The 23,881-nt window shown below is 51.7% G+C and overlaps 3 protein-coding genes across 18 annotated transcripts in view; 2 read left to right on the top strand and 1 right to left on the bottom strand.

The window, feature by feature from the left end:
- LOC140849515 (syntenin-2-like) overlaps positions 1-18,576 on the top strand; it is a 137,805-nt gene extending 119,229 nt beyond the window's left edge. The window contains exons 1-7 of one of the 4 annotated variants that reach the window (XM_073236817.1): positions 4,523-4,614; positions 11,806-12,004; positions 12,558-12,628; positions 13,275-13,344; positions 13,985-14,085; positions 17,600-17,737; positions 18,411-18,576. In XM_073236817.1, coding sequence (XP_073092918.1) covers positions 12,575-12,628; positions 13,275-13,344; positions 13,985-14,085; positions 17,600-17,662 — 288 coding nt within the window. In that variant the 5' untranslated portion in view covers positions 4,523-4,614; positions 11,806-12,004; positions 12,558-12,574 and the 3' untranslated portion in view covers positions 17,663-17,737; positions 18,411-18,576. Of the gene's footprint in view, positions 1-4,522; positions 4,615-11,805; positions 12,005-12,557; positions 12,629-13,177; positions 13,345-13,984; positions 14,086-17,599; positions 17,738-18,410 lie in introns of those variants that run through there. The other 3 variants (XM_073236815.1, XM_073236818.1, XM_073236816.1) reach the window with 3 other exon arrangements.
- Positions 1-23,881, bottom strand: part of LOC140849506 (uncharacterized) — a 139,641-nt gene that overhangs the window by 25,997 nt on the left and 89,763 nt on the right. For 3 of the 13 annotated variants that reach the window (XR_012131425.1, XR_012131418.1, XR_012131426.1), the window contains exon 1: positions 8,089-8,214. The exons of 5 other annotated variants lie outside the window; for them this stretch is intronic. Coding sequence is in view for 2 of the 8 variants with exons in the window: in XM_073236795.1 (XP_073092896.1) it covers positions 8,089-8,203 (115 nt within the window). In the remaining 6 variants the exon portion in view is untranslated. Of the gene's footprint in view, positions 1-4,042; positions 4,220-7,591; positions 7,615-8,088; positions 8,215-23,881 lie in introns of those variants that run through there. 5 more of the 13 variants (XR_012131422.1, XR_012131421.1, XR_012131424.1 and 2 more) reach the window with 5 other exon arrangements.
- Positions 17,747-21,601, top strand: LOC140849505 (syntenin-2-like). The gene is made up of 4 exons (XM_073236790.1): positions 17,747-18,586; positions 18,665-18,836; positions 20,775-20,866; positions 20,959-21,601. The coding sequence occupies exons 1-4, from the start codon at positions 18,291-18,293 to the stop codon at positions 21,140-21,142; spliced, it is 744 nt and encodes a 247-aa protein (XP_073092891.1). The 5' UTR covers positions 17,747-18,290; the 3' UTR covers positions 21,143-21,601.

Here is a 23,881-nt window from a genome sequence, read left to right as displayed (position 1 = left end):
CCTATGATTAATTCACAATCCTCGGGACGAGCCTGCAAGGCAAGTGTCACTCCTCCCACTTGTAGATGTGGAAACAGAAGCTCAAGAGAGGTTTAGGAACCTGTGCAACGTCACAGCTCAGATGCCCTAGTGCAGCCCATCTTTCTAAATAAGAGTGAGGTCTTCAGTTCATAACAGCAATCAATTTTTCTAGCAGGGGCAATCATTCATTTATTCAATACTTACTAAGAGCATCCTCTGTGCCAGGCATGATACTAGGCCCCAGGGGTAAGAGGCCCATATCCAAGCCCCTGCCCTCAGGGAGCACCATTCCAGATGTCACAGAGGTTTCACCTCATAGGCCAAATCCAGGTGGCAGTCACTGCCTGTGACATTGCTGAGAGGACTCTGAGCTTCCCAGCAGGAGGGGTGTAGTGGCTGACTACCCAGGTCTGCCAAGGGCAATGTTAGGGAGTTTGAGTGTTTGCTGCCTATTGGATACCCAGTTTAGGCTTCTGAAGTTCGTTTGTATAAATGTGTAACAAAGCAGAAACATCCTGCTTGGAGCACAGGTTCCCAACTTTTATTTGAAAATGGCCACTGTAGACCTAACTAGGCCCTGTCCTCAAGGCAGCCTAAGGCATACAGTACATAGAACAGGAAGTCTGAACCAGGGCTCAGAAGCCAAGGAAGCCATGTGGACGGGGATGATCAGGGAGGCTTCCTGGCAGTAGAGCTCCAGGACTTGGCTAGGTGGAGTGGGTAGGGGGGCTTCCCAGCAGCGGCACAGGCATGGGAGTGTGCAGTGGGTGTGAGGTGGGTGGGCATGGAGAGGACTCCTGCCCTGCTGGAGTGGAAGAGTAGGGGGAACAAGGTTGAAAAGGTAATAATGGGATGAGCCATGGAAACCTCAATGTCAGGCCTGATCTTGACCCTTCAGTAGGGAGCCAATGACGACTTGGAGCAAGGGCATGCCCAGTGAAAGATACTTCTTGGTGGCTGGAATAAGGGGAGAAGCCAGAGGTTGGAGTTAGTTATTACACCATGGAATGGAAGACCCTCCTGCGTGTATGTGCGAGTTAGGGTTCTAGTCCCAGATCTATGCTGACGTGCTGCATGACCACAGGCAAGTCCTTTACCCTTCTGCGCTGCTTTCCTGCTGCTCCATCTTCTTTTTTTCTTTATTAAGGTATTATTGATATACACTCTTATGAAGGTTTCACATGAAAAACAATGTGGTTACTACATTCACCCATATGATCGTATCCCCCGCATACCCCACTGCAGTCGCTGCCCATCAGTATAGTAAGATGCCACAGAGTCCCTATTTGCCTTCTCCGAGCTACTCTGTCTTTCCCGTGACCCCACACACACCATGTGTACTAAACATAATACCCCTCAATCCCTTTCTTCCTCCCTTCCCACCCTTCCTCCCCTACCCCTCCCCTTTGGTAACTGCTAGTCCCTTCTTGGAGTCTGTGAGTCTGTTGCTATTTTGTTCTTCAGTTTTGCTTCATTGTTATACTCCACAAATGAGGGAAATCATTTGGTAATTGTCTTTCTCCGCCTGGCTTATTTCACTGAGCATAATATCCTCCAGCTCCATCCATGTTGTTGAAAGTGGTAGGATTTCTTTCTTTCTTGTGGCTGAATAGTATTCCATTGTGTATATGTACCACCTCTTCTTTATCCATTCATCTACTGATGGACACTCAGGTTGCTTCCATATCTTGGCTATTGTAAATAGTGCTGTGATAAACATAGGGGTGCATCTGTCTTTTTGAATCTGAGAACTTGTATTCCTTGGGTAAATTCGTCGAAGTGGGATCCCTGGATCAAATGGTATTTCTATTTTTAGTTTTTTGAGGAACCACCATGTTGCTTTCCACAATGGTTGAACTAGTTTACATTCCCACCAGCAGTGTAGGAGGGTTCCCCTTTCTCCACATCCTCACCAGCATTTGTTCTTCTTAGTCTTTTTGATGCTAGCCATCCTAACTGGTGTAAGAGTGATATCTCATTGTGGTTTTTATTTGGCTTTCCCTGATAATTAGTGATGTGGATCATCTTTTCTTGTGCCTGTTGGCCATCTGAATTTCTTCTTTGGAGAATTGTCTCTTTATGTTCTCTGCCCATTTTTTAATCAGGTTATTTGCTCTTTGGTTGTTCAGGCATGTGAGTTCTTTGTATATTGTTGGATGTTAACCCCTTGTCAGATATGTCATTTACAAATATATTCTCCCATACTGTAGGCTGCCTTTTTGTTCTGTTGATGGTGTCTTTTGCCATACAGAAGCTTTTTAGTTTCATGTAGTCCCATGTGTTCATTTTTGCACTTTTTTCCTTTGCTCGAGGAGATGCCTCAAGGAAAAAGTTGTTCATTGTTTATATTCAGGAGATTTTTGCCCATATTGTCTTCTAAGAGTTTTATGGTTTCATGACTTACATTAAGGGCTTTGATCCATTTCAAGTTTCCATTTGTGTATGGGACTAGACAATAATTTAGTTTCATTTTCTTGCATGTAGCTGTCCAGTTTTGCCAACACCAGCTGTTGAAGAGGCTGTCATTTCCCCATTGTACATCCATGATTCCTTTATCATCTATTAATTGACCATATATTCTTGGGTTTATATCAGGGCTCTTTAGTCTGTCCCATTGGTCTGTGGGTCTGTTCTTGTGCCAGTACCAAATTGTCTTGATTACTGTGGCTTTGTAGTAGAGCTTGATGTCAGGGAGCATAATCCCCCCAGCTTTATTCTTCCTTCTTAGGATTGCCTTAGCTGTTTGGGGTCTTTAGTGGCTCCATATGAATTTTAGAACTATTTTCTCTATTTTGTTCAAGAATGCTGTTGGTATTTTGATAGGGATTGCAATGAATCTGTAGCTTGCTTTAGGCAGGATAGCCATTTTGACAATATTCATTTTTCCTATCCATGCTTTACCAATTTCTTTTAAAGGCCCTTTCAGACCATGACTGAGTAAAATGTGTGTGTATGTGGGGTCACTTGGTTCAGTCCAAATTTCAATTTCCTACTTTTTATTTGGCCTAGAAGTCCTGGCCTAAGGTCCATCACCCATGGTTCACCTCATGCTTCAAGCCCATATAGCTCAGTCCTCAGGTATGTCCATGCCTCAGCTTCAAGTTGCATTTGTCTAACAGAAGAGAAAACATGACCTTGGAACCCTGTTCCAGATGTGTAACTTGAGAGATGTACTTTGCCAGTCACAGCTCCTTAGCAGCAGGATATGAGCCATTGTGATGATACCTTTAAAGCACATGGGGCAGGTCTTACTGTTCTTCAGGCAGTAAGTGCTCAATCAGTGACAACTGCCTTTCCTGCTTTTGTTCCATTGTTTCCTGTGTAGGAATCTTGGCTTTAAGTTCCTCACAAGCTATCAGTGTCTCCGCTCCTGGTCAGGATCTGACACCAGAAGCCAGTGCAGCTCTGGCCAGGCTCCTCCCCCAGACTGTGACGTAGGGCTGCCTGACCTGGTGAGCAGTCCCAACCCTCACCCCTCCCTGGGTGGGGGCCCTGTCATTCCTCACAGGGCTGCCAGCACACAGGTCCCCAGTCTCTCCCCAGACACCAAGTGTGACAGGCACCTCTGTCCAACCAAACCCCACCAGGACCTAAACTAAATTTCTCTTCCAATTCTGTTCAATTGTATGTGGTTACTTTGGTAATGGGTTATACATTCAAGTTTTTCAAAATTTAAAAGGCACCACAAGGTGTGCTGTAAAGAAAGTCCCCTTCCCACCCAGCACCCACACCCTTAGTTCCCCTTCCTGGGGACAACCAATCTAAATCCCTTCTTAAAACAAACTTAGTCGGCTCCTGTCTTATAAAAATCATAAGCATTTGAAGCAAAAACTGACTTCAAAACAAAACAAATCCTACCACCTGGAGCACACACACAAGTACAAACAAAAGCCCACCCACAACCCCCCCAAGGGACCGCCAGCATTTCAGTACATGCCCTCCCTGCTGCCAGTGCACATCCACTTTCCAAAACGCAAAACACAAACTCAAAAGCAGAACCACAATATCGATTTTTCACTACCTTACCAGTGTCTCAGGAACATTTCCTCATGGCTTCTTCCTTGAATGACTTTGATAGCTTTGTGATCTTCCAGAAATACTGCTTATTTAACTAGACCCTAGTGAAGGGCATTTGGGATTTCCAGTGTGGTGATGGGCCCTCAGACCCCAATGCCCACTTGTTTGCTGTAACAAAGTCCTAGGAGAGAAAATGCTGGGTCACAGGCGTGGCCATTTTTAAACACCCTGGATACGCACCAAACTGTCCTCACTTTGCTCAGCAGGCCTTGGGGTCTAACCCAAATCTGATTTCCTCAAGGCCACAAGGTCCTGGTTCATATATCACTCAACAGCAGGTGTGTGTGCCCCTAACCCCACCACCACATCTAGACTAGGTCTGGGGCAGGTTACCTGATTTGTTTACTCAGGCAAAGGGCCTCAACTGGGCTCATCCCAGTCCCAGGTGAGTCAGCTGACCATGGCACCACACCTTCCCCAAGCAGGAACCCAGCCGGGACAAGGGCCACCACCTTCCAAGGAGAGACACAGACTCGGCAGTGGCTGGAGAAGGACGGGCAGCAGCACCTGGCGCAGGTAAGAGCCCTGCCTCTTTCCCTCACTGTCCTGACCCTCTGGGACTTCCTGGCAGTTTTCCTTTCAAGGCACCTCACTCTGGGAGCCAAGTGTGAACTGGGGTTTCTCCTACGACCCCAGCCCTGGGCCAGGTCTGAGGTTCGAGTGACCTTCTTCCAGTATCATGAGGGCGCCAGGCTCCTGACTGCTGGTGACAGTGTTCACGGAGATGGGACCCACACCTTGCTCCCTGAAGCGGGCCCCTGGAAGGCCAGGCAAAGAACTGATTGTCCTAAGAAACTAAGTGCAGGCCTCAGTTTCTGTTTCTTCTCTGCCTGAAGCTATTTCTACCAACAAGTTCTCTACCAGGCAAGGAAGCTGGGCCAGGGCTTAGCCACTCTCAGAACTGGTTTCTTCATGTGGAGACTGGACACATCCCCCCAGTCAGAACTGAGTGAGGTAATGGACACAGGGGGCCAGTGTGCACAGCAGCCCCAGAAGATGGTGCTGAAATGGGGCTGCTGGGGGCTGGGCAGCAGGCAGGGGTGTTACATGTGGCAGCCCAAAGTAATGACCCTACCTCCCCAGCCTTCTCTCCTGGGCTCCCGCCCTTGCCCTCTAGTCCACTCTCCAAACATCAGCCAGAGGGAGCTTGTTAAAATCAAAGTTGGGCCATGTCACTCTGCTGCTCACACTTCTCCAGGGGACCCCATCTCACTGGAGGAAATGCCACGTCCTTCCCATGGCCCACAGGCCTGGGAGGATCTGGACCTCACTGCCTCTCCAAGCTCCTCTCCTGTTACGCGCCCCCTGAATGACTGACTTCAGTCTCACTGGGCAGACGTTCTGTACACGCAACGGTCCCTCCCATCTCAGGGCTGCTGCAGCGCTATGCCCTCAGCCTCAAGTCACTTCCCTAGTCCTTAAGGCTTTTACTCAAGGCACCTGTCAGCCCACAGTGAGGCTCTTCTGGACCTTCTGACACCTGCTACCCTCCATCCCACTTTCCTTCTCCCATCAATTCCCACCAGTGGACACAGCATTTGCTCCTCTCCATCCAGCTAGAAGTACCACTCCTCCAGAACAGACTGGTCTGCTCACCCCCTTCTCACCGTCCCCAGAACAGTAGGGGGACTTAGTGCTCAGTAGATGCACTGAAGGAAGGAACCAAGCTAACGATCCTGCACACCCTCTGTGAGTAGGTACTGTGCCACCTGCTTTCCACACACTTCCTTCTAAGACCCTTTTCATCTCCATCATAACTCTGTGATACAAGTATGGTTACCCACAATACAGAGGAAGAAATGACACTCAAAAGGGACTTGTCCGTGCTTGCTCTCACAAGGCAGAGGCAGCAGTCTGAATCCAGCCCTGCCTGCTCCCAGGATGTTTCCTCCTGCTCTGCCCCTCCTGGGCCTGGATCCGGGGGCATCTGCATTCCCTGAAGCAACGCACAGTTCTTCTCCAGCAGGCAGTACAGCCCTGAGAGGAGAGGCACATGCTGGCGGCCTAGCAACAGCTTCCTCCTTCCCTACTTATCACATCCCTGGGCTAATCTGGCCTTCCAGTTCTTCCTCTGACATTCTAACCCACGCTTCCCTCCCACATGCTGTCTTCTGAAGGATGGATGAGTTGTCCCCAGAAACAAGTAGGAGTCCCGGAGTTTCAGCTCTTTGGAACAAAGAAGTGACCTCATTACAAAGTCCAAAGATGGGGGCTGACAACCTCTTCTCAGACCCACTCATCTCTGAGGCCTCGCTGCCGGTTTGCTGTGGGTGTTGTTACTACTTATAACATCAAAAACTACATTGGCTCAGGGATGGAAATTCTGGAAAGTGCAGTGAGAGAGAAAAACTCCTCTAGAAGGGATCGGTTAGGTGTTTCTTTTCCTGCCAGAGGAGCCGGTGGGCTGTGGGAGCCATGAGCACTGACCTGAGCCCTCCTCCACTGTCAGATTCAGGAGCCCGCCTTTCAATCTGCCTCCTCAGGATTATGTTTCTTTACTTCAGGCCTAGGTTTTTCTTCAAGGGACTTTTTTTGGATTCTCTCTTCCCTGTGTCTCTGCTTCTCCACTCTTTTAAGAAATAGTAACCAGACCCCTGTTGTATGCCAGGCATTGGGCCCAGCACTGAGGATTCAGAAATGAACAACATTCGCAACCAGAGAGGGAGATAAGCAAATGAATACCGCACAGTGGAAATCTAACCCAGGAAACTGCTCACAAGAGGTGCTTAATAAACATTAGTGGAATGAATGACTAATAGGTGAATGTCATGTTCTGTGGTCTAGAGAAGGAAGGCTTGCCTAATTCTGTGAGTGTGTGGGTGTGGAGATTTTGGGGAGAGCTTAGTACTGAAGGAAGAATGGTTCACCAGATGAGAAAGGGGGAGAAGGCATGAATGGTATTAGAGACTGGGAACAGCACCTGCAAAAGGAAGGAATCAGGAACTAGCAGGTGAGAACTAGAAGAAGCAAAGAGTCTGGAATTAATGAAATGCAGGTGCAAGAGTGAGGAGGTGAGACTGAAGATGGTACCAGGAGACAGGACACGGAGATCTGAATGCCAAGTTGAGGTTTGAGATTTTTCCTGAGCACAAGAGCTGGGTGTGGCTTCAAGAGCAGGAGTTGAGGATAACCCCCCGATTTCTGGCTCAGACCTGGGGGTAGGTTTGGTGGGGCCACTGCAGAGAGGCAGTAAAGCTGCGTGAAAATGAGTTCAGTTTGAATAACCTGCAAGAGGTGGTAGAGACCTGGAAAGCTGATGGACTCAGACCTGGGCCTCCCTATCCCTGAAGTAGGACACTCCACCCCCACCCTCCCCAGCCCTCCATGCTTCACAGTCCTTCCTTCCTCCAAGCTGCCCTAGCCATTTGTCCAGCACCCCAGAGACCCAACTGCCTAACAACTCTTATAACCAGCAGTGGGTCCAATTTTGCTGTGGCCAGTGATGTGCCCGGCCAAGCACAACACCCCCACCCTGAGCAGCAGGCTCTCTCACTCGGGCACTCTTGGGTGAGATCCCAGGGCCAGTCTCCGTGGAGCAGGGCGGGGCCCTTGCAGCTCAGCACCGTGTCAGGTGTCAGCGCGCAGCAAGAAACCGGTGAACGGGGAGTCAAAAAGTGGTCGGGACGGCGACGACACGACGGGCAGGACATACTCAGGGGCCTGAAGGCGTTTCCGCCCCGCCCCGAGAGCGAGGGGGCTTCCCTTTTCAGTTCGAGCAACAGGCAGCGCAGAGCGCACCCGCGTCGACTTTGCCTCCTCGACCCCCCAACAGCTGTCTCAGCGCATAATCTTATCAGGCAAACAGGGGGCGGTCAACCCTCATCCTCCTTCCTTCCGAGGCCGTAAATGGCCCTCAGCGGTCAGGGCAGTGGGCAGGCGAAGGGACACTCGCTCCCTTTAAACCTCGATTTGATCCGCGCAACCTCCAGTCCGGCAAAAGAGGGGACGCGGACCCCGACCGAGCCCCCATCCTCTGCTCTGCTGCTTTACCTGATCTCCTTTTGTGGATACCGGCGCCAGCCGCAGGCGCCTGCCGAGCGCGAGAGGCTGGGTGGGCTCCAGTCACCCACCCGGCAGACCATCGGTTTGAGGGGCGGACAACCATTTCCCACCCGGCAGCCGCAGGGCTTCCTGGGACCCCCGACGCAGGCGCTGTGGACGCCACAGCGCCCCCTCGCGTCCTGGCTATGTCTCCCGCACCGGCGCCGTAGCCCGCAGCGACTGCAGGCGGGTGGGAGTCCTGGGGTGGCGGGGGGTTGTCGGGCGGTGTGACAGATTGGAAACTGAGGCCTGGGGCTGCAGAACAGAGCAGACCCCTGGACCACTGCGGCTCCCTCTGCTGCCCCAGCGCGTGCACTGCTCCCATTTCACAAAGCGGGAAGTTGAGGCTGAGGGAGCGGGCGGGTTCGTCCAGAGCAAAAAAGTCAGTATGACGCCCCAGTCTTTATTATAGAGGAGAAATGAGGGCAATAAAAGTAATTTGTAAGGAAAGACAGTGCATTTCATTATGTAAACATCAGACCGGATTAATTACACTCAGTCATGCTTGTACATAATAAAAAGAGCAGTTTAGGTTTAATACAAGACAATATTCAACTGAATTTTGCCGAGTTTATATTCGACATCTTGGGTCGAACGCTGATGTGTTTGTTTGTATACACGCATGGATTCACTGTGACAGCTACAAGTGCAGATGTACGTGGGTGTGTTTCTGGTGACTCACCAGTGACCTATCCTCACCTGGTGAGGATAGACTGATTTTCCAAAAGGGTGAACTTCCCGCCGATTAGCCTGATATGTGCATTTCTGGATAATATATTGTATATTAAAACCGGGGGAAATCTCATTGTATTTGTATGTAGAACAGGTTATGATGAGGTTTTTGCATACATTTTGGGAAGATACTGGAAAGTCACGTGGGCCGTACAAGTCATGAGGACAGTTTGTTGTGGTGAACTGTTGTGTGCATTCCAAGATGTCCAGTTCTCCACTCCCTGCTTCATAAAGGCTAGTTCTGTCCCCTCAGTCTGTGGGCACCCAAAAATGTCCACACAAATTTCCAATCTGTTCTGATTTATTCAGCCAAATAACAATTTACACCACTTTTGATGGGGAAGCATAGTGTGGTGAACAGAACATAGCCTCTGCCCTTGTGAGGTGGGGTCCAGTACGAGAAAAACCCAGATATTAATCAAATAATATGATAAATAGCTTGACAAAAGAGGCAGCACAAATCAGGGTTAGGGAAGCACAAGAAGAACCAGCCAACTAGCAGGGTTCCCATTGCCTGACAAAGCCAGCCCGAGAGGTAGCATTTGAGCTGAGACTTGAAAAGAGCCCCACTGTGTTGCCCGGGCAAGTTCACTATGGATTCAGTGAGTCCAAAGAAATGACAGTAGAACATTCTTGGGGTGAAAGGATTATACCCAACTTTATTTCCATGGTGGCAGGTCAGTCACTAGAATCCTGTCCACTCAGAGCGAGTCTGCGTACAGCAAGCCGGTCTCGGCCTCTGGGCCTCTCTACCCACTCAGCCATCGCAGTCTCTGTCTTCGTCTTTGCTCTCCTGCAGCCTTGCAGCTGTGCCACTATGTTGCTCAAAGCACTGGGCGGGGCTCTTTATATAGAGTCAATAACAATGTATTGCCCACATGTGTGTAGTGAGCTAGCCAACCAGCGCCAGGTGAGAATCCTGGCCATAGGAACCTTCACTTTATCCACACCCACACGGAGAAGGCTAGTGTGCCAGGCAGAAGGGCCAGTATGAGAAAAACAGGCCCAGGGGCCCTGGCACTCAGGAGACACTCAAATGTGAACGGATATAAATGGATTATTGAATGAGACTCAGAGCATATTTGCTGGCTGGGAGCCCTTCCCGCTATGTGATGAGCCGCTGAAAGGCAGGGGAACATCTGCTTTCCTATTCTGCCCAGAACTGAGTTGGGACCGAGAGAAGGTGACAGTAATGAAAGGGTCCCAGCCATCTGGTCCTGGTTTCCATCCTAGGAAGGTAGGCGTCCTTAAGACGTCAAAGAGCATTTGCTTTACAAAGAGCAGAGTGGAAGCCCAGGTGGAATGCCTGGCTTCCAGCAATATTGTTGTGTTAGTATCCATGCAAGGGGCTCCAGGTTCTGCATTAAATGAGAAGGCTCAGTACTTCCTGTGACCTCTCAATCTACCAAGGTAAATGGACAAGTAAAGAGACAAATACTGGAGCAGTGAACAACATTAGCATTTAGGACATGGGGCCAGAGTTAAGGGGAGGTAGAAAGCAAAAATCAAGGCAAGCTTCCTGAAAGAAGTGTCTTTTGGTTTGGGGCTTGAAAATGATTAGGAGTTAGCCAGGCAGGGAGTAGAGATAGCGGAGGGGAAGTCCAGATGGAACAGCACATGCAAAGGCCTGGACACATGAGAAAATTCAGTTAATTTAATGACCTGAAAGCAGCTCTTTGTGGCTGGAGCTGAGAGTGGAGGTTGGAAAAGGACCCAAGGCAAAAAATGAAGCTGGAGAGTTAGGGAGGGGTTGCACACAAATGTTGCGACTCAGTGTCAGTTGGGACTCAGCTCCAGTGAGTAAAGTGTCTCTGTGTAAGAGACTTAATAGAGAGTTTGCTGCAACTCAACTGCAGCTACTCAGCTGCATCCAGGGTTGCCAAAGCCTCCTGTGTTTTAGGAGCAGTACTCCTAATAAAACGAGATTATTAAGGCAGCGTCTTGAGTTTTGCATTTAGGCTGCTAATTTGAATGTATAACGTACTGTGGTAGGTCAGATAAAATCTGTTTGCATCTGGCCTGTGAGTCACCATTCCTTCCAGTCTCTGGAGGAATCATGTAGGACTTGAGGGCCACTTTAAGGAATGTGGGGGAGATTCTGAGAGTGGGGAGCCATGGAGGGCTTTAAGCAAGGGCACAGAATCCCAGGCTTTTGCAGAAGGGCCTGTTGGCTGCCATCTGGAGAATAGCAAGAGAGGAGGCAGGGCCCGTGGGGGGATGTTGTGGCTCCTGGGGAGGGACAGGGCGATGATGGAAGCCTGAACACAGCATGGGGATTAGGGCTGGGATGTGGGACAGATGGGATTTGATGGCAGATTAGAAGGAATGGGGTGTGTGTGTGTTGGTGGGGGGTGTCAAGGTTAACGCAAGGGTCAAAGCAGCAGCTACAGAGCAAGGAGCAGGAGCAGTGATGGATGAAGATGACCTCGGCCCCTCTGGGTCACTCAGAGTAACCTGGACCTGGGGCTGGAGTCACAACACCTGCCACAGCCCACTTGGTTCTTTGTGGCACCCAGGCATCCCTTTACTGTGTTCACCTGTCACATGTAGGCCCAATGGGGTGAATAGGACACCCCTTGACCTGAAGGAACTGCAGTCCAGCCAGGAAGACAGACTAAGAATAACCGATGAGTCCGGGGCGGGAAGCTGGCCCAGCATCTCCCGGAGAGCAGGGCCCTGGGGGGAGCTGCAGGGACCTTGTCACCTGCGGAGCCGGGGAGGCCTGTCCAGCAGGAACCAAAGGTGATGAGGCGTGGGGCAGGGCAGGGCATCTGGCTGGAGTGGACTGGCCCAGCAAAGGCCTTGAGATGTGACAGGGCCAGTGAGTTAGTGGGTGACCCAAAAAGAACCCAGAAAGACAAACTGCCCCTCCACATTTCACCTACGAGGGAGATTCAGCCTTTCTGCCAAGGTGCTTCCTTTGCATTTCTTCAGGTACCTTGCTCTGAGGTCCCACTGATTCTCCCCTGGGACAGAAGGTATTCAATAAATGTTCCTGATGCTCCTCCAGACCCCTCCCCTCTGCCCTCTGGAGCGATGCTCTGATGAGTGTTTAAATTCTGCTACAGACTGTGTGCCTGTTTAAAGGATTTCCATTGGTCTTACTTCACTGGGGTGAAGATCAAGGCTGCATGTAAGTGGTATATGGTACGAGTGCAAGTACCCAGAGGTGAAGTTGGGTGGGAGGCAGGGAGGAATTCCAACGTGCCTCACTGCCTTTCTGTTGTAATATTAAGCCCCTACCCTCTTGACACTGGACTGAATTTTGTGTAATTGTGGGATGATGCTGTGCAAACCTCAGACATTGGCTGGGTATAGAGCAGGTGCTGCTATACACCTGCTGATTGAAGTTAGGTCTCCAGTGATCAGATCTTGTAAGCCCTTTCAACCTTTCAAACACATCAGGGAAGGACATGGCCCCTTGTCCTGCCTCTCCTGGCCAGCATGTCCGCCTGGGTGGAACGCTGGGTCCAGGTTCTAAAGCCCCAAGTCAGTTAAACATGGTGGGATGGAATGAGGGTGGAGACCATGGACTTGGAACCGGACTTAGGTTCAGATCCAGCCCCCCATCTCCAGATCAGGGGCAGCAATGCCTCCTGAATGTCTTTCTCATCCTGAGAGTGTTGAGTGGGTGGATGTACGTGCCTTCTCAGCCCTCATCCCTCCTCACGCTGTGTGCCCTGCAGGGTGTTAAGGAGCAGCCATGTCCACCCTGTACCCATCTCTGGAGGACCTGAAGGTGGACCAGGCCATTCAGGTAAGCAGCCACGGCAGCCTTCGTGATTACCTCAGGGTAACCCATGGAGGCTTGTCTTGCAGGTTGCTGGGAGTTGGGGCCAGTGCAGAGTCCACTGGGTGGAGCTGGTGCTCAGGGGCCCAGGCAGTGGAGTTGCAGCAGGAACAGAACAGACCCAGCAGCTGCAGACAGGCGTCTCTTGGGCCTGCTCTGCCCCGAGCTTCCTCCATGTGGGTTTGGGTGGACCCCACACCATAAGGCTGGCTTCCAGAGCACACCCCATGGCAGCCCATGGCCTGGTACTTTTGCTCAGCCCCTAGAAGACCCCTTCTCCTTTCATCCCACCTGTGGACCCATGGGTTTTGAGAATTTGAGGCTCTTCAACTGAGCATTTAGTTGTGAGCTGGGCCTCAGTGTTCTGGCTGCTTCGGGACATAAAAGGGTCATGCCATGGGGTAGGTCATGGGCCCAGGAAGAACCTCCCTGCAGAAGCATAGACACCTACAGAGGTTACATTTGCACACCACCTTGAAGATGCATGGACTCACCTCCCCAGACTTACCTCCCCAGCATACTGATGCCCTGAACGCCAGCCTCAGGGAGCCCCTGGCTCCAAGTGTTCCGGGGTCCTGGTCACAGCTGACCAGCATTCCCCACCCCTCCCCAGGCCCAGGCCAGAGCCACACCCAGGATGCTCGCCCTGCTGGTCCAGGGCACGGCTGTCTCCCAGCCTTCAGGTGAGTGAGCTGTGGTGGGGGTGCTCCTGACCGAGAGTGGCCTCTCTGGCCATTTCCCAGCACTTGTACCTTGCGTGCCACTGTGCTGAGCATTGTATGCACATGTAAGCCTCAATAGAGCCCTTTGAGGGGGACACTGAGAAAGCTGCGGCTCAGTGGGACACTAATGTCCCTGATTTGGGGTCACATGAGGCAGCTAGGATGTCTGGCCCTTAGAGATGTTCGCGGCAGTCTCGATTCAGGCCAGTGAGCCCTCAGGTCAGATGCCCGCCTCCCGCAGACTGTGGATTTCTTAAGAGTGGGGCCCTCATGGTCTCAGCACTAGTCCCGCTCTCTGTGTTGGATGTCTTGCCAGTGCCAAGTAAGGTCAGTGGAGCTGACCACCAAAGTGGCACACGAGGGACTTGGTGTCTCACATGCTCCTGGAGGAAGGCAGGCCCATGTCCCCAGCAAGCATCCCTGCCCCCCTCCCGCAGGTCCCATGTCCCTGGGGTACATGCACTCTCGGGGATGTACCGCAGCTGTGGAGATTCCGGGCCCAGGCTCTCAGTGAAAACGAGCGGCCACCTGGGAGCCAGGCAGGCATGGCTCCGCTCACACCCTGTATCACCTTTCTCCTTCCTCTTTTCCTTCCCATCAGTTTTATACCCAAACCTGGCAGAATTGGAAAATTATATGGGTCTTTCCCTCTCCAGCCAAGAAGTCCAGCAGAGCCTGCTTCAGACTCCAGAAGGCTGCCGGGTAGGTATTCATCTCCTGCCTAGTGTGGGCACAGAGTGTTCCTTGGTTTTGACATTTAAACAAACCTCAATCTCCTCTTTCTCCAGCATGCCTGCCCCTGTTTCTGGTGGCATTTCTCATTCTGAACCTTCAGCACAAGTACTGTGGGACTTTGTGGTTTCCCGAGGGCCTTAGGGTTGCGGGGCCACTAGCTGCCCTCTGACCTCTGGCTTCAGGCTGTGGGCCTGAGCCTGCTGGACAAGAAGGGAGGACATTAAATCCAGCCTGAACACGGTGGCTTATCAGGAAGGGCTGCTTATGCCTTGAGAGCAGCAGTGTGGATGGCAGAGCCAAGCAGAAGGACCTTGTCACCCAGCTCTGGTCCCCCAAATTAAACAGTGATGCTCGATTCTTGCTCTCTGTGGCTTCAGGGAGCCAAAGAATGGGTGATGCAGAAATATTCACTCTGCAAAATGTGCTCACTTACTTATGGACTCCATCCCCACTCAACAGCGCCCCCTGCAACCCCAGCGTCCTTGTGGGCCATTTGTCAGTGTCCTGTTCTGCCACTTCTCCCTGAGCCCATGAAAATGGGTGGCAAAGTGTAACTGCAAATCTCGCTAAGGTGGGAGGGTTTCATGAAGTTGACGGAAGTGACGATGAGAACTGCCACAGTCACATAACAAAGCTGACGGAGGATCTCACGGGAGGAAACAGACAGGGACAGGGACCTGTGGGACCCTGAGAAAAACTGGTGACACCCTGGTATATTTCTCCAAAATGATCCCCTTAATAGTTATTCTGTGAAGTGCAAATACAGAGAAAAGAACGTTGTGTTGTCTGTAGTTACATTAGGACATAAGTGCATTTCACCTAAATTTTGATGAAACTATGACAGATATATTTATAAAACATTTTAATTAAAAATTTAGCTTAATTTTTAAATAATCATGGATTCACAAGAAGTCACAAAGATAGTACAGAGAAGGGTATAGAAGATAGTACCTTCACCAAATTTTCCCAGTGGCTGCATTTCACGTAGCTCAATATATCACAATATTAAAAGCAGGCATTTTCCATTGGCACAGCCTGTGTCTGTAGCTCTGTGGGTTACTTTAGCACCTGAACAGACCCATGTAACCACAGGTATAATCAAGAACAGAACTATTTCATCTCCACAGATGTCTCCTCACACTGGCCCTTCATAATGAGGCCACCCTGGCCCCCTCACATTCCCTGAGCCCTGGCCACCAGGGCTGTTTTTTGTCTCTATAATTTTGTTGTTTCAGAATGTTATGTAAATGAAGTCATATATGTTTGACCTTTTCAGATTGGCCTTTTCACTCACAGCACCATGCCCGTGGGATGCCTCCCAGGCGCGGTGGGCATCGTGGTTTTCCCTTTTCGCTGTGGTGTAGGATTCTGCCGTGGGCCCTGCTGTATTTTCAACGTGTTGTGGGACATCTTGGTTGTTCCCAGTTTTTGGCTATTACAGACCAAGCTATCGGGGAGGGATGTTTGTGTGCAGCTGTTTATATGGGCATATGTTTTCATTTCTCTGGGATATATACCCAGGAGTGCATTTGCTAGCAATTGCTGGGTCATGTCATAAATGTATACTTAATTTTTTTTTTAAGAAACTGCCAAACTCTTTCCAGAGTGGCTGTCCCATTTTATATTCCTGCCAGCAGTGCATGAGTGTTCCTGTTCCTCGCCAGCATTTGGTGTTGTCACTGTTTTTAATTTTTGCCATTATAATTTTGTCAAAACTACAAATTAGTTTGCCATAATAATTCCTGTCATTATAGTTGCCCCATCTTAATTTGCATTTCCCTAATGGCTAGTGGTGTCGAACATCTTTTCATGTGCTTAACTTACCAGCTGCAAACTCTTACCATAAAAATGTTTCTTCCTATCTTTTGCTTATTTTCTAAATGGAATGTTTGCTTTTTTAAGTCAAGTTGTGGCAGTTCTTTTTTCTAGAGTCCTTTATCAGAAATGCAGTTTGTAAATACTTTCTCCTGGGGTTGTAGCTTCTCTTTTCAACCTATCAAAAGGGTTTCTTGCAGAGCAAAAAGTTTAAATTTTGCTGAGATTCAATTTGTTCTTTTTCTTTTGTGGGTCATGCTTCAGTGTCCTGTTTGAGAAATTTATACAAGACCTAGGACCTGAAGATTTTCTCCTTTGTTTTCCTCTAAAACCTTTCTCTAAAACAGTTATTGTTTAATGTTTTACATTTAAGTTTATAATTTCATTTAATTTTTGTACAAGGTGTGTGAGGTTTAGGTCAAGGTTCATATTTTTGCCAATGGATGTTTAATTGCTCCCCACCGCTTGCTGAAAAGACTGTTCTTTCTCCATTGAGCTGCTCTTGCACCTCGGTTAAAAAGCAGTTGGCCCTAACGTGTGAGGCTGCTTCTGGATCCTCTGTTCTGTCTCGCTGACTGTGTGTCTGTCTTTCACCATCACCACACTGTCTTGATTACTGTAGCTATAAAGTAAGTCTTGAAATTTGGTAAAATGATTCCTCCCACTTTACTCTTTATGTCAGAATAGTTTTCATTAGCCTAGTTTCTTTGTCTTTTCATATAAAGTTTACATTAACCTTGCCTATATTGACAAAACATCTTGTAGAGATTTAATAGAAATTGCATTCACTCTGTGTATCAGTTTGGGGACAATTGACAGCTTTACTGTGTTCTTCCAATCCTTGAATAGAAACTATCTCTCTGTTGCCATCTTTTTATCTTTCATCCGTCTGTTGTTGTTTTCAGCATACAATTCCTACACATTTTGTGAAATTTATACCGAAGTAGTTTTTTGTTTGAGTGGTTGTAAGGGGCATTGTATTTTAAATTTCAGTTTCCACATGTTCTTTGTTAGTAGATAGAGGAAAAGTTGATTTTGTATGACAGTCGTTTATCCTGTTACCTGCCTGAACTCAGTTATTAGTTCTAGGCGTTTATTTGTAGATTCCTTGGAATTTTCTAGTACACCATCATGTCATCTGCAAATAGAGACCATTTTATTTCTGGTCTGTATGCCTTTTATTTCCTTTTCCTGCCTTGTTACTCTGGCTAGTACTTTGAGTACCATGTTTGACAGCACTGGTGAGGCTGGACATCCTTGCCTAGTTCTGGGTCTTAGGGGAAAAGCATTCATTCATTTTTACAATTTTACCTTAAGTTTTTCAAGACAAAAATCAAATCAAGTCCTCTTTTCCTCATTGCTACTTGCTGTGAAATATTTTTCATCTTTAAGTGGATTTTAATGGGGTGTTCTCCTATACCAGTTTATCTTAGAAAATGAGGGTCCCCTTTCTGTGCATACCCACCCTCTCCCCATTTTCCTCGTTGTTTTTTTAGGGGGCCTTTGGCGCCCCCTCCTGGCTTCATGGAACCCTGTTCCCTCTCTGCCCCTGAGAAGAAATGTGTGGTGCGGGGGTGGGATAGGGCTCAGGGATCACTCCATCCGCCTTTTCCCACCCCAACTCCCCGCCCCCCACCGTGACTCCCTGTTCCCCTGGTGTCTGCAGACAGTGGTCTCGGGCCCCTTGCCGGGCATGGTGGTGGCGCCGGTGTCTGGGAACAGCCTGTGAGCGCGGCGTGCGGAGATCCACCTGTGCAAGGATGAGCATGGGAAGACCGGGCTGCGGCTGCGAGCCATTGACCAGGTAGCGCCGGAGGCCGGCAGGAGGGGACGCCCCGCCGAGGGCAAGAGTGCGTCTGGACAGCACCCCTTCCGCCCCGCAGGCCCAGCTGCTGGCGCTCCCTGCTCCCATTACGTCCTGGGCTTTGCCCTGAGCGGCGCACCCGCGTCAGCGTCAGGGCCGGCAGCGACGTGGAGGTGGGGTGAGGGGGCACTGTCCCCAGTAGGGCAGGTGCAGAGCCGCGTGCCGCCTAACTCCCAGGCGCTGGCTGTTCCTCTCAGTTGCCTCCCCCAAGGCCTGGGGCTGGCCTGGGTTGCAGCAGCAGGGATGGGTTGCCCCTCTGGGGGCTCCTGTGGCTCAGAACCTCCCTTCCTCCCTACCCAACAACTGACAGGGATCTGGCTTCCAGATGGCTGTCTGTAGCCAGAAACCAGGGACACTGATGCCTCTGTGAGAGGCCTGTACAGTCCAGAGCTTGTGATGCAGCCCAGGTTTGAAACCCTGCCTCAGTGGCGGTCCAGTTGTGTGGCCTGGAGTGTTTCCTCCCCAGGAAAATGGGGTAACCATTGTGCCTGCCATGTGGAGCTGTATCCTGGTGCCCTGTAGGCTCCCAGAGGATCAGCAGGAAAGTGACAGCTTCGAGGAGGACCTGGGCTTGGTGGGCCGGGGGCTCACTGTGGGGTCCTGCCTCCTTCAGGGGCTCTTTGTGCAGTTGGTCCAGGCCAACACCCCTGCATCCCTTGTGGGGCTGCGCTTTGGGGACCAGATCCTGCAGATTGACGGGCGAGACTGTGCTGGGTGGAGCACAGCCAAGGCCCACCGGGCGGTGAAGAAGGCTTCAGCTGAGAAGATCGTCATGGTTGTTCGGGACAGGTGAGTGGCTGGGCCTCAGGAGCCTCTCCGTGTACCCCCGGCAGCATCCCAGCCCAGCTCACTGCCTCTCCCTGCCAGGCCGTTCCAGCGGACCGTCACCATGCACAAGGACAGCATGGGCCACGTGGGCTTCGTCATCAAGAAGGGGAAGGTCACCTCTGAGGTCAAAAGGAGTTCTGCAGCCCACAATGGGCTGCTCACCAACCACTCTGTGTGCGAGGTGAACGGGCAGAATGTCATTGGGCTGAAGGTAGGCCGGTGACCCTGCTGTGCCCTGGAAACTTCAGGGGCTGGGGGACTACTGGGTGGTGGGAAGGTTCACATCTGTGTGGGGGCTGCTGCTGCCATCTGGGCCTCAGCGTCCTCATCCTCAGGCTGCTCCGCAGATTCAAAAAGACAAGGTGCGTAGAGCTCCAAGCACACAGTAATGCTCAATAAATACTAGCTAATGTCACCAACACATAGAGGCCAGAGATGTGGCAGAAAGAGGGAGTGTGCCAGGATGTGGCACCCAGGTGGCTGCTGGCTACAGGGACACCTCCCGGCTCTGTAAGACTTATTTGCATCCTGGACCACATTTAGCAATAGGAAAATTTTAGAAAATTGCTCTTCAGAAACTCATTTCTGACCTCTGTTCAGTTTTCAAGGGGTGTGTGTGAAGTTTTGTCTTGTAAAGACAAAAAGGAGCAAGTGGTCGGGGGGTAGTGCTGTGGTCGTCGGCCAAGAGGTGGCTGTCTTCAGGGAACGGGCCACAGAACATGCTGAGTCGTGTGCCTTCTGGTCCCTGCACAAGTGAAAGTGCCTTTGTCCTGACTCAATGCCCCCTTGGAGCCTGAGTGGTTCTCAGTTCCCTTGGGACTTACGGTCAGGATCCCGTCTCCTCCTGCAGCCAGGGCTTCAGAGCGCATGTGGCAGGATCCCCCCAGCAGGAGTGGATTCTCATGTCATAGCTGATGCAGTCTTTTAAGCCAGTTTCCCACCCCTCCCACGGGCCATCACCAAGCCATTTGTGTCACAAATCTGCGTGCCTGTGCCTGACAGTCTCCCCACCCTCCCTGGAGGCTTGCTCTGGTGGCTCATGAATATTGTGAGCAGGAAGCTCTTCCTAATATCTGTCAGTGATCCCTTCCGCTAAGGTTTGCCCCTCCTGGGGGGTCAGGCATGACAACCCAGAGGGAACCCATTGGACCAAATAGCTGACCACATTAGTACCCCTCCTGAGGAATGGGCCCTCTGAGTTCATTCCTGCCAAAGCAGTGCAGGTTGTTGATCTTAACCCTCCTGCAGAGCAGTTGTTCTAAAGCGTGCTGCAGAGTCTCTCCTGCTCCCTGACGGCTCCAGGCATCAACTTGTCAGTTGTCCTGCCAAACCATGGCCTTGTGAGGCTCTGAGCCTGGGTTTGTCCCTTCACTGAATGGCCCTGGAGAGCCATGCTTCTTGAGATCATTTATCTCTTCAAAGCTTACCTATTTCCTCTCTGTGGCCATCACTCACCCTGCCTGGCACATCTCCCACTTATCCTGCAACAACTAAGAAAGCACATAATCAAGTTAGAAAGATGTGTGGAATAAAGGCCACCCTTCTCTGATCGGAGGCCAGAGGCTCTTCCCAGCTTTTAGCATTTGGACTGTTTGGTGCACTTGGCATAGAGACTTTTAGTTTCTTGTTCTCGCCGTGATCTGGATGGTGTCTGCAGGTCTTTTTACTTCTCCACAAGATATAAGAGGAAGAGGTCCCATGCGAGCTTGGCTCAGGGTGGCTGACAGGAGCCCAGTGAGTGGGCTCCTAATGTCCCCCACCGTGTGCTTAAGGGCAGAACCTGCATGTGACCAGCACCAGGAACATGGGATAGAAAACGTGGGCTCGGGCAGCCTCTGGGAGGTCTTGGGAGGAGGAGAAGGGGAGGAGCACTCCGGAGGCCCTGTTCTGGGTCAGCCCAGCACGACTGGCCTGCAGGGTGAGGCCGGTGAGCAGTGGCTCATTTACAGAGGAGGTCCTCAGGTGGGATCCCTCGTTCTTGCTGGAGTAAGGCCTCTGCTGTGTGTCTGCCTGGGACCCTCCCCTAACAGGCAGCCCTGCCCTGCAGTCAGGGGTTCGTAGCATCTCCAGTAGGAGCAGCGCTGACCCCCACCCCCACACATGTTGCCCTTGGCCCCCTAGGATGACTGACCACTCACCTCCTTTCCAGGACAAAGAAGTCACGGGGATTCTGGCCACAGCTGGGAATGTCATCACCCTGACCATCATCCCCACAGTCATCTACGAGCACATGATTAAAAAGTAAGGCTGCTCCCCTGCTGCCTCGCCTTGCCCTGCTCAGCCAGCCAGGCTCAGGGCACAGCCCGGCCTACCCTTCCCTCCTGTCCCTTCAGGGTGGCCGGCGGCTCTGGACATGTGAAAGTCTTAGAAGTGGAAGTGCAGGCCCCTGTGTGGTGCACAAGCTGGTGGGCGGGTGAGGAGAAGCTGCTGCCAGTTTTGATGACCGTTGTTCCTGCATCTAGGTTGTCCCCAGCGCTGCTCCACCACACCATGGACCACTCCATGCCAGATGTCTGAAGCCACAGGAAGGCAGCTCTCCCCTCCCCACTCCTGCAGCAAAGGGCAGAGGTCTCCCGAGGCAGGTTGCAGAAGCCTGCTGCCTGGGGCGGGGCTGTCTTGAGTCGGGGAGTGTTCTAGGTGGGGCGACACCGGATCCCGGGCATCTGTCATTACTACACACAGGCCTCCCTGGAGGCTCAGACTCCTAACGGGGCAAAGGCCCCCAGACAGCCGTTCTCTGTGCTGGTTTCCATGCTGGCATGTAGGCAGGCCGGCTAAATACTGCTCAAAACTGCCGTTGGGTCCTTTTCAAGATTTTTGACACTACCAAAGTTTCACATTTTGAGAGAGCAGTAATACATTTTTTGTGAGAACTTGTTTTCCCCATCACTTGCTCCTTGTCACCAACTGTATATAGCTATGACCCTTCTTTTGAATAGCGATTTGATTTTGAATAAAATCTCTTCCTCAAAGGTAGTTGAACCTTCCAGAATTCTTAGCCCCCTGACAAGCAAGGGAGAGCTTGTTCTCTCCTAAGCAGTGGTGAGACAGAGGCCTTTTTTCTACCCATTGCTTCTGAGAGCAGTGGCTTGGCTCTGCCACTGTCGCATGCCGCCAGCCAGGCCCAGGCAGGGGTGACTGGGGCTGGGGACAGGGTGGACTCTGCATGAGGGGCCCTGGCTTTGGGGCAGCCTTGCTCCGTGGCTGTGGGCTGCTTCTGCAGCTGCAGAAGGTGGGTGAGAACCACCCCGGGAGGGCTGCAGGGGTGCGATGTGGTGTACTCACAGGGCCTCACGCTCTGGGGGCCCCGGGGAGGCACTTCTAGGTCCAGGAGGGGAGTCACCCCCAGCTGCCATACAGGTGCGTGGGAGGGCTCGACCGGCACGTGGCTGCCAGGCCTCAGCGGTGACCCCTGAGTGCGCAGCTCCTTCCCGCGTGCGCATGATGGCTTCCCAGCTGGGGGGGACCCGCGGAGCCCTCTTCACTCCCCCTCAGAAAAAAGACACGCTGTACAGAGAACAGGCCGAGGGGCTGGCTGTGTTTTCATGCTGTAATTCAGAGCTGTCTGCTGCGAGTACAGCTCTGTCCTAACAAAAGGACAAGTGACAGAAGTAAAGACCCCCTCCCCCTGCCTTCCTGTATCCCTTGAGTTCTCAAGGGGATGGCGGAATAGAAAAGTACACTGTCTCCCAAGGTCAGAGAGGGGCCATGAGTTCATGGGGCTGAGGCTCCTCAACAGGCCTTAGCCCCAGAACCCTGTCATTGCCCACACCTCCCGAGGGTGCCGCCAGATAGTTGGGAAGGTGTTCGGTGAAAAGCTAAGTTATCCCCTTGGGAGATAATGTGGGATAAACGCCACTCGGGGCCAGCTCTCGTTGCGGAGCCCCAGCCCTCGCCTCTGGTTCCTGCCCGAGCCTGGACAGGAGGAGCGGAGGGCCACTCTGGCCCAGGCCCTCCCACGAAGGAGAAGCTGCTTCCTGCTGCTGGGCTCCAGGGGACCAGCAGTTCCAGAAGATGATTCCTGGAAACATGTCCTTTGGAATCTACTGAGCTCCGGGGGAGAGGGGCGGCCCCAAAGATTTCTGCTGCAGAAGCTGAGGACAGGAGGGAAAGGTCACAGCCTGACAGGAGGCAGTATTAAACAGGAGGGAAAAGGGGAGCTTTGGAAGTTGACACTGAACAGGGGGCCCTGGTCTCTGGCCTCACCCTCCAGCCCCCCATCCTGTGCCCCGCAGAGGCTGGGTTTGGAGCCTGCGCCTGCAGGCCCCTGCACCTCCACTGCCTGGTGCTGCATAGGCCACCTTGTACCTTTTGCATAGATGTGGACGCTGAGTGCACATGCACATATACAAGAGCCTGGCTGCAGCCACTGGCCAGCGTGGTCCCAGGTTTTGTCCCGGACCGGGGTGGTGAGCCACTGCCCCCCACTAACATGAAGAAGAAAAGCTGGTTGAAGTCCCCACCAGACCCCCAAGGAGAGGACCCTCAACGCTGTGGGTCAGGGCCTCTGTGACCCAGACAGGCAGGTCTCGGGTCACAGCAGCAATAGAGGACAGCTGCTGGCCCCACTCACCTCATCCACAGACCCCAGGTCGAAGCCAAGGCCAGCCGTTCATAAGCGGCTTCTTCAGTACCAGGGACAGTGTGGACTAGGGCCCCAACCCTGACCACATCCACCAAAACACAAGACACACTATTAAGGCCACACAGAGCAGGACATAGGAGCAGTGGGGCTATGCAGCTCGCCTAAATTCCAATGGTGAAAAATAGAGTTATTTTATGTTGCCAAATATAGTTGTACATTTATTTTCGTGGCAAAGCTTTGACTATTTCTAAAGAGACACTACGTGGCTCCGTGTGTACATGGCACAGAAGGCTGGGTCCTGGCCACTCATGGCTTGGCTTTGGACTGGGCTTGTCCACTGCCCCTCCATGTTACGACCCCAGTGTCCTGTGAGGCAGCCCCAGCCAGGCCCTAGGAGATCAGGTTTGTTTTGACTGAGGCAGGGGTTGGTCCACAAAAGATGGCTGGTCTGAGGCCCCAACCGAGGTGGGGGGAGCGTTGGAGGCACACAACATGTGGCAGAGGGGGCTCTTGCCCCAGTGGCGGGGCTGGCCACCCACTCAAGTGCATACACGTGCTCCCCTGAGTGGAGGGCACAGAGAGGAAGGGCAGAGCCCACGAGTCAGGCAATGGCTGTCAGAGCAGCAGGGATGGGCAAGCAACCTTGGCAGGGAATCGAGTGCCCCCAGCCC

This window comes from Manis javanica, chromosome 5 (genome assembly GCF_040802235.1).
Source record: "Manis javanica isolate MJ-LG chromosome 5, MJ_LKY, whole genome shotgun sequence".
In the NCBI taxonomy this organism is placed as follows: Eukaryota; Metazoa; Chordata; class Mammalia; order Pholidota; family Manidae; genus Manis; species Manis javanica.
The sequence above is the reverse complement of the archived record's forward strand: the minus strand, read 5'-3'. Positions and strand labels throughout refer to the sequence as shown.

Excerpts from the sequence above, each read along its gene's own strand:
- LOC140849505 (XM_073236790.1), top strand. The coding sequence starts at position 18,291 with ATGTGGAGCTGTATCCTGGTGCCCTGTAGGCTCCCAGAGGATCAGCAG. Across the intron at positions 18,587-18,664 it reads GTCATGGTTGTTCGGGACAG|GCCGTTCCAGCGGACCGTCA; the intron begins GTGAGTGGCTGG and ends TCTCCCTGCCAG. Across the intron at positions 18,837-20,774 it reads AGAATGTCATTGGGCTGAAG|GACAAAGAAGTCACGGGGAT; the intron begins GTAGGCCGGTGA and ends CCTCCTTTCCAG.